The sequence below is a fragment of the Rhineura floridana genome, chromosome 19 (assembly GCF_030035675.1).
Source record: "Rhineura floridana isolate rRhiFlo1 chromosome 19, rRhiFlo1.hap2, whole genome shotgun sequence".
NCBI lineage: Eukaryota > Metazoa > Chordata > Lepidosauria > Squamata > Rhineuridae > Rhineura > Rhineura floridana.
Genome location: NC_084498.1, coordinates 6,543,728 through 6,554,572, shown reverse-complemented (window position 1 = coordinate 6,554,572; position 10,845 = coordinate 6,543,728). Strand labels below are relative to the sequence as shown.

Sequence of the window (10,845 nt, the reverse complement as noted above, 5' to 3'; positions counted from 1 at the left end):
AAACCCATGCTGGCTCCTTCTAATCACAGCATTGTCATCTAGATAGTTGCCAATGGACTCTTTTATTATCTGTTCTAATATCTTTCCCGGTATTGAAGTCAGACTGACCGGCCTGTAATTCCCCGGATCTTCTTTTTTTACCCTTTTTAAAGAGTGGGACGACATTTGCTCGTCTCCAATCCTCCGGCACCTCTCCCGTTCTCCAGGATTTCTCAAAGATGATGGCAAGAGATTCCGAGAGTACATCAGCAAGTTCCTTCAATACTCTGGGATGCAGTTCATCAGGCCCTGGAGCTTTGGACTCATTTAGGTTAACTAGGTATTTCCTGACTATCTCCTTATCAATCTTGAACTGCAATCCCGACCCCTTACTGAGATTGCTACCGATGCAAGGTTGCACGCTGTTCCCTTTTTGGGAGAAAATGGAGGCAAAATAGGCGTTGAGCAGTTCTGCCTTTTCCTTGTTATCTGTCAACATTTTTCCATCCTCATTGAGCAGCAGTCCCACCGTTTCCTTGGTCTTTCTCTTGCTTCGAACATATCTGAAAAAACCCTTTTTGTTGTTCCTCGCTTCCCTCGCCAGCCTCAGCTCATTCTGGGTTTTAGCTTTCCTTACGCTATTCCTGCAAGCCTGAGCCGCTCGTCGGTACTCTTCCTTGGTGATGCGTCCTTCCTTCCATTCTTTATACTTTTATTGAATAGCCAGTCATTTTATGGGTTGGATCTGGTCTTTGGGATGCTTAGATAATGGGATTTAAATTAGTAAAGTTCCACTGATTTCAACTGAGCTGCTGACAGGGGTGTACTCACCCAGGGTCTCGGAGGGGTGTGTGTCTTAGAACCTTTCCTTTTTGGGGAGCCAGGTCCCAGCAGGTTCCCTATGTATCCAGCATTCTATGAGCCAATCAGCATGAAAGGCAAGCGTGTTGGCCACTGAAAAGAGGCCTCTAAAATGCTTCCTTGTTCTTTTCTGCTGATTGGAGCCAGTCAGAGTGAAAGCTGGTGAGTCAGTCACTGAGAAGGCTCTTCTCAGTAGCTAACACAGTCCCTTTTAATGCTGTTTAGCTCCTACTGATGGCTGTTGTGGGAGAAGGCATTAACAAGGATAGAGAAGTAGAAAGCAGTATTCAGACCTGCCCAGATTATTCTAAAATCTTAGAAGGGGGCATGGCTGTGACTATAATGAAGGGACCTTGCACTTCTGAATTTGCCATTATACTACTGGTAAGCATGACAAAATAATGATCTAACCCTCTTTATTTCTCTGTTTATTTATTGAGCTACAAGTGTGCTCACTGGCTAACCCTAGGCACTCTCAGACTATACTACCTCACAGGGCTGATGTGAAGATAAAATGGGGGAGGAAGAAACAACCATGTATACTACATGTACAGATAGAGTGTTGAGTACAAATTGAGGCTGCCATTGTATGCCCCCTTACCTGGGAGTCAGCCCCACTGACAAGGGGCTTACTTTTGAGCAGACAGGGTTACAGTGTGAAGGACAATTACGTTTTTCTAGTATAACTTTACCTGAAAACACGGCCTTGGTTTTGGTTTTTAATCAGCAGAGAACAGGTGATTGCAGAGCAAATGTATACAGCAAAGTTAATCCTCTAGCAATCATTGAGGAGGGGGCACTCAGGGAGTGATCTTATAAGGAAAAGATCAGTGTTAGAAACATGTCCCTTCATCCAGCTGCAAAGTGTTGTGGTCTGTGTGGTCATTTCCTTGCCCTGCAAAGAGTGTTTCCAAATCACTTATTTGTATATAGTCATCAGACCATCACAAAACAAACATTTATAACAGTATGAAAGTAACATAAGGTGACATCAGTAGAAGTTCATTCAGACGCAAACCTACAAAATAAATTAACTTAAATTGCCAAATTCCCATGGCAGCATGTAACATTTCCTTTAAAAAGGAGAAAAAAGTTCCTCCTTCAAATATGTAAATGCAATATTAAATTAAATCTGGGATGAAATAAAATAAATTTATGCAAATTTGAATAAACCTATGTAAAACCCAGATGAATAAAACAAGCTGATTTTCCCAATTGGACACCCCCCTTTTTTAAAGTTAGCTTTCAAAACTTTGGCCCTGTGAATGTGTTATCCTGATAGAGTGCCTGCTTATTCATCAGCAAAAAAGGCAACCAAATATTACACTGCTTTATATTAAACTTGCACGTGCTCATTTCTATGTACAAATGCATCAAAGTATTCTATATAAATTAAGAGGAACTATTATCATAAATGTATGTGTGGTTTTGTAAGTATATATGATAATTTTATATGTGAACACATTTTCTATTTATTTTATTATAATTATTTATAATTATTATATAAATAATTATATTATATTATTATCTGTTTATTATAATATATTGTACTTTGCTACTAATGGGTTGTATCCAACTAAATTTTACTGGGAGTAGACCCCTTGAAATTCGTGAAGCTAAGTTAGTCCATCAGTTTCAGTGGGTCTACTCTGAGTAGAACTTAGTTGCAATCAATATAATATTCCTTAGATACATAAAATTCTGAGTTGTCATCCTGCAGCTCAGCACCAGTTTGCATGGCTGCTGACAGCTGGCAGTGAAAACTACAGTGTGATGACATACTTCTCAAACCTGCTGAGCCAGCAGAGAAGGGAGATGGAGGGAGGCAAGAGTAGATGGAGGGAGTGGGGAGCTTTGCTGACTTGCAAAGGAAAGGGATAGGTGGCGAGGGAGTTTGGTGGGGGGTAGGCAGGGTTGGCTAGTGAAGCGAGCAGGGGTGCATCCCCTAGTAATAATAATAGAAATATAATGTATCTCACCATGGTGGGGAATACCTATGGCTAGGTAACCTGTGCATCTCCTCAGTCTTCTCTCCAAGTGCTGATCTCTCCTGTCCCTTTTTATCATGCTTTATCTTTAAACTGGACTTGGACTGGATGTGGGTTCAAATAGAGGACAGCTCCCTCTGACAGTCCTTAAAATAGAGGACCTCCCTGGCCTCCCTCACATGGCCTCCCTGCTCTCGAGTTCAGCCCAAAACTTTGCTTTGTCTCTAAGGGAACTGCAGCTAGAACATCTTTAGAGGAGGGGAAAGAGCCTGGGATTGCATCGCAAGAGGGCCAAACACCAGAAGAGAGTCGAAGTCCACCTTCCTCAAAAGAAGTGGCCATCCGTGTGAAATCTCCTGGGGAAAGAGCAAGCTCTCCTGCGGGCAGCAGGGAGGACCAAAGGCCCCCTGCTGGGGATGATAAAGAACTGGAAGGCCAAAATAAGAAGACCCAGCCGCCAAAAGCAGGAACGATGGTTGGTGTGGAGGAAAGGCATCTCCACAAACGCAGAAAGAGTGTGGCCAGACGGGAGCAAACGGGAAGCCCACAAGATCTTGCTTCTGTGCAAGCCTCAAGCCCCACTAGCAGCGATGGGCGTGGTAGCCCAGCTATGAAGGCAGCAACAGAGGGGGGCCAAGAGGCTGGCGTTGCCCTCCAAAGCAAAGGGCCCCTTAGTGATGACGAACAAGCCAGCCGAGAAACCGGGGTGAAAACAGCCCAAGGAGAGAGTAGCCCCTCCAAAATGCAAAGCACAGCCAGCAGCATAACCCCATCTGAACAGGAGGAGTCTGTCGTGTCCTCGGCCCTCCCTGGCATGGCCTTAGAAGAGGACAGCAGGCCATTCTCCAAGCACCCTCTTGTGAGTATTTGAAATAGAAAAGAGGCAGTGAGTAAAATGTGGCAAAGCGCAGGCAGAGTGGAGGGGACACGACAGAGATCTGGTGTCAGTAAAATAATGGAAAGAGAGGTTTCCTCCCTTCCCTCTTCTACAATGCTAGGATTATTGAGAGTCACCCAATCAAACAATCATTTCATTTCAGGGACCGCCCCCACATGTCTTTTTTATAGTGCATTCATGATTATTTGTACTTATGATAGTACTGTGGCAGTTATATGCAATCCCACTTTCAATACTGTTTGCAGTTGCAAAAGTTGCAGGGTGGACATACTCCATTGTTTCTAATCCATGCATGTCTCGTACCTTCCTGCTGAAATCCTGTAAGCTCTTGTACCACAAATGTGCTTGGTTTTTTTTCTTTGTCTTGCTTTGTTGCACTGTAGTGCTAGAATGCACCTCCAGATGGCAATAATGCAGTAACATTGGAGAAGCATGACAGAACAACAAATGCTGTAAAGCAGAATGGTGTGTGGATGATCCAGTATAAACCCAACAACAATGCACTATTATTGCAACATGACATGTTGCAAAATACACCTCTCCCCCCCAACCCCCCCTCCCAGTTTGGGGCCCAAAATTCACATTTAGAATACAAATGGCGCCTGTCTAATATTTAAGGGGAGGGAATTCCAAAGGGTGGGTGCCACTACACTAAAGGTCCATTTCCTATGTTGTGTGGAAAGGACCTTCTGATAAGATGGTATCTGCAGGAGGCCCTCACCTGCAGAGTGCAGTGAACGACTGGGTCTATAAGGGGTAAGATAGTCTTTCAGGTATCCTGGTCCCAAGCTGCGTAGCACTTTGTACACTGAAACTAGAGCCTTGAATTTCGCCTGGTAGCCAGTGCAAATAACATGTTGCTGAGACTCTGCCCCGATGAGCAGTTGTGCCGCTGCATTTTGTACCAGTTGCACCTTCCGAACCAACCTCAAGGTTGATCAATATAGTTTAAAGTTACATTTTGAAGAGTACACCATTGTTCTCAGACTGTGGGAGTAGATCAGGAGTGGGAACCTCCAGTCCATCGGCCAATCTTGGACCACTTGGACAAATTTGGCCCACAAGGCCATTTTTCAAACACCACACCCACCTGCCAATCAGCTGATGTCACTTTGATGAGAGGGTGACATCAGCTGATGGGTGGGTGGGGGATGATTCTGTGTTGGCTGCATGGGCAGCCCTGCCCACCTGCCAGATTTGGCCTGGTAGGGATGGGGACATAAAAATCTGGCCCATCAGCCAGAAAAGGCTCCCTTTTGAGTAGAAGATGTGATTCTGTATAAATCAACAAAAAACCCATAGGCCTGAATATGAAGAAACTGATTGAAATTAACAGGGCCAGCTTTCTCTAGATTTGGGCTAGAAGCCAAATTCAGCTTCCTGAGGAATATTGGCTTTAATTTTAAGCAGGGCCAACCCTACCATGAGGCAGAGTGAGGCAACTGCCCCAGGCTGCAGAAGCTGAGGGTCTGGGAGTATGCAGAGTTTTATGGGCCATGAGGCCTGCCCCGCGCCCCCTAAGCCAGTCTCCTGCACTCATGAGCAGCAGAGGGTGCTGTCCTTTGGCAGTGTAGAACTACAATTCAGTTGCCTGTCTGGTCAGCTTTTGGACATGGAATGGGAGAAGCCCCTGGCTTGTTTTTCACCTCAGGCACCAAAATGTCCTGGCCTGGCTGTGATTTTAAGAAACAATAACGCAAACTTCTGGACATTTTGATTGTGAATATACACTTGAAGGTATGTAGGCAATGCCTGCTAAAAACAAACTAGAAAGAAGCCAGAGCGGCTGGCTGAGTATGATTTCTACTGGTTTTGCGCATACCTCCTCTCCACAAGTAAGGAAAGCAGCGCAATCCTATATAGTCAGATGGAAGAATCACTGACTTCAATGGAACCTTTCCCCAGAGCCTTGTGTGTATAGAATTGTAGTGTGACTTATGTAAAATATGTAGAGAAATTGTGCATCTTCTCTTAAAATGCACCATATAGGCAGGTTGTGGGAAATGTTGGTGCTGATGTGTATGCGTGTTAATTAAGTGCTAAGCATCTCTGAGCAGAGCCCTGATACCTTTCTATTTCAGAGTTTGTCTTGGGTCTTTGGCTATAACAGCAGCCTCCCAGTTTTCAACCTGCTTGACGAAGACTATCGAGTGATTTTGTATGTCTCTGCTCACACAGCCGTGATCCACGACATCCTCAGGAACAAGCAGTATCTCCTCCAGGTAGGTCTCAGTTCCTCCTCTCTCCCACCTCACAGCCAGAGCCAAGTGAGGCGGCTGCCTCAGGCGGCAGATGGTGGGGAAGCAGGGAATGGCAGCCTGGCGTTGGAGGACACAGGAGTGTGCCACGTGGCCTGTTCTTTACCTAGGGCTTGCCCAAGACATTTTGCTGCCTGAGGCAATGGGCAAGGTAGTGCCCTGTCATTCCACATACAGAAGCTGACTGGACTGGCAGTGGATGCCTTTCTCCATGCTGGTGATGGAGCAGCATCTTCCACTACCCCTCCAAGCAGCTGCTGTTGTTGTTATGTGCCTTCAAGTCGATTACGACTTATGGCGACCCTATGAATCAGTGATCTCCAAAAGCACCCGTCATGAACCACCCTGTTCAGATCTTGTAAGTTCAGTTCTGTGGCTTCCTTTATGGAATCAAGCCGTCTCTTGTTTGGCCTTCCTCTTTTTCTACTCCCTTCTATTTTTCCCAGCATTATTCTCTTTTCTAGTGAATGATTTATTTTATTTTATTTAACAAAATGTAAATACCACTTGAATGTGAAGACATCTACGTGGTTTACAAAAAGCTTAAGGGGGGGTGCAAGGCTTCCCAGCAATTACCTGCCACCTAAGGCAGCTGCCTGGCTCTGCCTAATAGTAGGGCTGGCCCTGCCTATCCCCTAAGCTAGCCTGCTGCCCTCAGGGCTATGTGATGGTGGTCAAGGATGCCCCGTTGCCAGTGCTAAAGTAAAGCGTCAAATGCCCATCCAATCTGATTCTGTGCATGAAATTAGAGGGGGCTCCATCTTGTCCTCTGCCTCAGGCAAAAAATGTATTGGGATGGGGGTGTTTTTCCTGTTTGCTGCAGCTGTTGCTTTTGTTTTATTTCCCCACACCCCACCCCTCCTGATGGGGAATTCCACATTTAAAACATTATTTTGATGCCAATCAATTATATCATCTTATTTTTATAATATTGGATAGTGAAATAAAAAGATGGGTTGAACTAGAAAACATTTTAGTGAAAGGTATTCCTTTTGGGGCAATACTCTTTAGAAAACCCTCAAAAACAATTAAAAGAAAATCTGTACACTAATACACTACTACAAAGGTGGCAAAGAAGGGGAAAACACCTTTTCTCTAAGATATCATCTATGACGCCACTCTTTTTTCACCTGGAATTTTATAATAGCAATAGATACTTACCTTGGCAACAGTGGAGAGAAAAGGGGTTTTATCGTCTTCGTGATTTTTATGTAAACGGTTCTCCAGTAACACAGCAGGCCTTTACCAACAGCACTGGATGGACAAAATCTTCAATGGTTACATTGGAGACAGCAGATTTTATCCACCGTCCTAACATTAAAGAAGCAGAAAGGGCAAATTTATTTCCCTTTGAAAATATTACATTGGCAGCAAGAGACAGGGATAGGGGTATTGTTTCAAAAATTTATCAACTTTTATTAGATAAAGGAGAGAATATCTGGATTAAAGAGAGTATGGCAACGTGATTGGGGAGCAGAAGTCGAGGAGGACTGGAGAAAGATTTGGAACAAACAAATCTTTGGTGAAAACCTCTTCCAATCAAATAAGAGAAACCATGTTAAAAATAGCTCAGAGATGGTATTTAACACCAATACATCTATCTCAAATTAATTGGATACACTCCCCCAGATGTTGGAAGGGATGTGCAATTGCCAGAACATACCACCACATGTGGTGGGAGTGTGCCTCAGTACAAAAATTTTGGACTTTAATATTTAATGAAATTGAAATAATCATCTCCAAACAAATAGACAGAACACCACAATTGGTGGTGTTGAATCTATTCGAAGGAGCAAAGGTATAATCTACTAAACTCTGTTAGGTCACTTTTTGATGGCCGCCAGGATCACTATAGCTACACATTAGAAAACATTACAAGGAGCTATAGTAGATTATTGGTATAGGAAAACATGGTATCTTGCTTTCGTGGAAAAATTAACGATCAAATTGAGAATATCCCAAGGTATCACCGAGAAAGACAATTTCTATGAAACTTGGTATCCGTTTATAGTTTATGTAAATCAAAAAGAACATGGTAGAGAGCCTCCACCACATTACTCTCAAATTTGGAATGCCTAAAACTGTATGTGGTTAATGGTTTGTGTTTTAAAGATTTATATTGATATGTGCACGTGTCCTATATTGGGTTGTTTTTTAAAATTTTATTTTACCTCAAGAATTTCTTGATTTTTCACTATACACGGACTTTAAATTCAATATTCTGCAGCAAAGGGGGAGGGGGAATTTCAGGTTTGTTCTGGTTATGCAATTTTCTTTTTTTGTTAAGCAGTACTCATGTTTGGAGGCTGTAACTGATGTATAATTTGTTCATAAAATAAATAAAAATTATATATCTAAAACATCTTGTCTAATGAAGAGTTCTGGGGAATTTAAACACTGGCAGATCTTTTTTGACATTTTGCTTTGCCCTCCTAATAAAGGTATTGTCCAGTTGTGGATTTTGGATTTTTGTGTTTCTTTTCTGCTCGCTGGATGGAATGAAATGTTTGATTTTGGAATATGAAGTTCTGTGTCTACCAGTGTGGGGGTGGGGGAATATTGAAGTGAGAAAGGAATTACTTTCACTTCATTTCCACAGCAAAAGTGGTATTGATCTGTTGTATTAAAAACTTTTTTTTAAAAAAAATCCTCTGTATATTTGAGAGTAACCCCATACAACCTGGTGGCTCTTACTTCTGATTAGAGATTGGGAAGTCAAATCTGAAGTACCCATGGTGAAAAAAAGCATGGTGGCCTTTATTCTAGATTACTTAATGCAAAGCACTTTTGTCTCTGGTGCCGTCCTTCATCGCCACTGACTCCACCCACTGCTGGGATACGATCCTCGACAGATTACCTCCAAGGGAATGTGAACTTCAGCAGAAAAAAAAGGTGCCCACGCTTGGTCTAGCATACTATTCAAGAGCTTGGGGAAGATTTCCAATGGATTGTGTGTCTGCGTCTCAAGGGCTCTCTTCGTTTGTCTTCCCAGGGACACACAAGCTGTATTTCTTGCGTCTGCATTAGTGAAGACAGAAGGTGGATAGCCACAGCTGACAAAGGTCCCGAGAGCATGGTGATTGTTTGGGATGGCTACTCCGCGTAAGCATCTAACAGTGGCAGCGGTTCAATAATAACTTATGTCTCTGTTAGTCCTGCCCCCCATTGGCCTTGCCTATCTATGGAGAAGGAGGCCTATTGGGTGGTATTCAATGCTAGAGTAGACCCATCAAAGTCAAAGGGCATGACTAAATAAGGTTCATCAATTTCAGTGGGTCTACTCTGAGTAGGACTTAGTTGAATACAAACATTGTTGTTTTATTATCATTGTCATCCCGCTCTTCACTGAATATTTCAAACCCAGAGCTGGGAAACAATGAAATAAAGTGGTATGCAGAACAAAGATAATAATATACAAAAATGGCAGAATCTGTAAAAGCAAGTCCAAAAGTAACAAACAAAGCAACAAGTCCGTTATAAAACAAAACAAAGCAGCAGCGAGAACGACAATCAGAATTTCCAGTTTAGCCAAATACCTGGATGGCCATCTGTCAGGGAGTGCTGTAGCTGCATCTTGTGTTGAAGAGGGGAGTAGGCTACATCACCGTTGGGGTCCCATTCGTTGAGTCTTGATCCCTGACTGTTGGCCATGCTGGCAGATGCTGATGGGAAATGAAATCCAATAACTTCTGGCAGGTCACGTGTTCCCCATCTCTGGACTAGATGATCTTTGGTCCAATTCAGCAGGACTCATCTAATAGTCTTATTCTCTGTTTCCATTACAATCCATTTAAGTTTAATACATTTTTAAACCAATTTTTTAGAAGAACAACATCTTGGAAAATGCTATAACTTGCAGTACTGATGGTGCACCACATGGGGGAGCTATGCACAGGGGTATGGGTTCCCACTGGTAACTCTTGAAGTTCCTGTCAGCTCTGCAGGGTCCCTGCCTCTCCCTTAATATGAGTAATTCGGTAATCTCAAAGTCAGGGCCCTGGATTTATTTGTCCCACCAGGACAAAAGTGGATCTGCTTGAATTTAACAGCTTAGCAGCTTGTGGGTCCTTTGTTTTCCAGGGTCCCTGTGCACACGATATTTGACAGTCACCCAGAGGGCGGGGTCTGTACCATCGCAATTTCCCATGATTCCAAGTTTCTGGCTACTGTCGGCGCTGGGGAAGTGCAGGTAAGAGAAGCATTTGCTGTGCTGAATCCTCTAACCAAGGTGCCTTAAATTTGGCAGGGGGAGTAGTGTGGGGCACTCGCGCATGTGTGGAGGGAATGGCTGAAACGACTTTGCATAATAGGCTATAAGCACTCAAGAGTCACGATTTCCCAAAATATGGGCTCGTCCTTCATCTCTTTGAATTTCTGAAAGCGAGCAGCAAGGGTGTGAGTTCCCAGCAGCCTCCTGGAGGCCCAGCTTGCTCAGGCTGGAGTTGAAGTGACACAGTGTAGGACAGGAATTTTAAAAATTTTATTTAGAAAAATGTATAAACTACGGAATCAAGAAAAGTTTCTAAGTGGTGTACATAAAATAATTATCAATAATACTCGGATAACATCAGAAAGATTTTAGAGTACTGTATGCATAATAATGTCTGGGTAGGCTTACTGAAATAATTTTTTTTTATCAGGCATAGGCCACTTCCAGATGACATGTTTACTTGAGCATTCATCCTGATCTGTTTGCACAAAGTTTGCAGGGTAATTAGTCGATGTTGGTTATGTATTGAGCATTCAGTCTGATTTGTTTGCAGGGAGGTTAGGCGACGTTGTATCAAGCAAACTTTATCTCACACTTTCCAGTGTATTTTCTTGTCACTTTTTATTGTGAAAAGTCCAATTTTGTGGAGAA

The 10,845-nt window shown here is 43.1% G+C and overlaps 1 protein-coding gene across 1 annotated transcript in view; it reads left to right on the top strand.

Annotated features, from left to right (window-relative positions):
• Positions 1-3,258: 3,258 nt before the first annotated feature.
• CFAP251 (cilia and flagella associated protein 251) overlaps positions 3,259-10,845 on the top strand; it is a 71,383-nt gene continuing 63,796 nt past the window's right edge. Inside the window, exons 1-4 of the mRNA XM_061602565.1 lie at positions 3,259-3,687; positions 5,808-5,948; positions 8,977-9,086; positions 10,065-10,173. Of these exons, the coding sequence (XP_061458549.1) occupies positions 3,301-3,687; positions 5,808-5,948; positions 8,977-9,086; positions 10,065-10,173 (747 nt within the window). The 5' untranslated portion in view covers positions 3,259-3,300. The remainder of the gene's footprint in view (positions 3,688-5,807; positions 5,949-8,976; positions 9,087-10,064; positions 10,174-10,845) is intronic.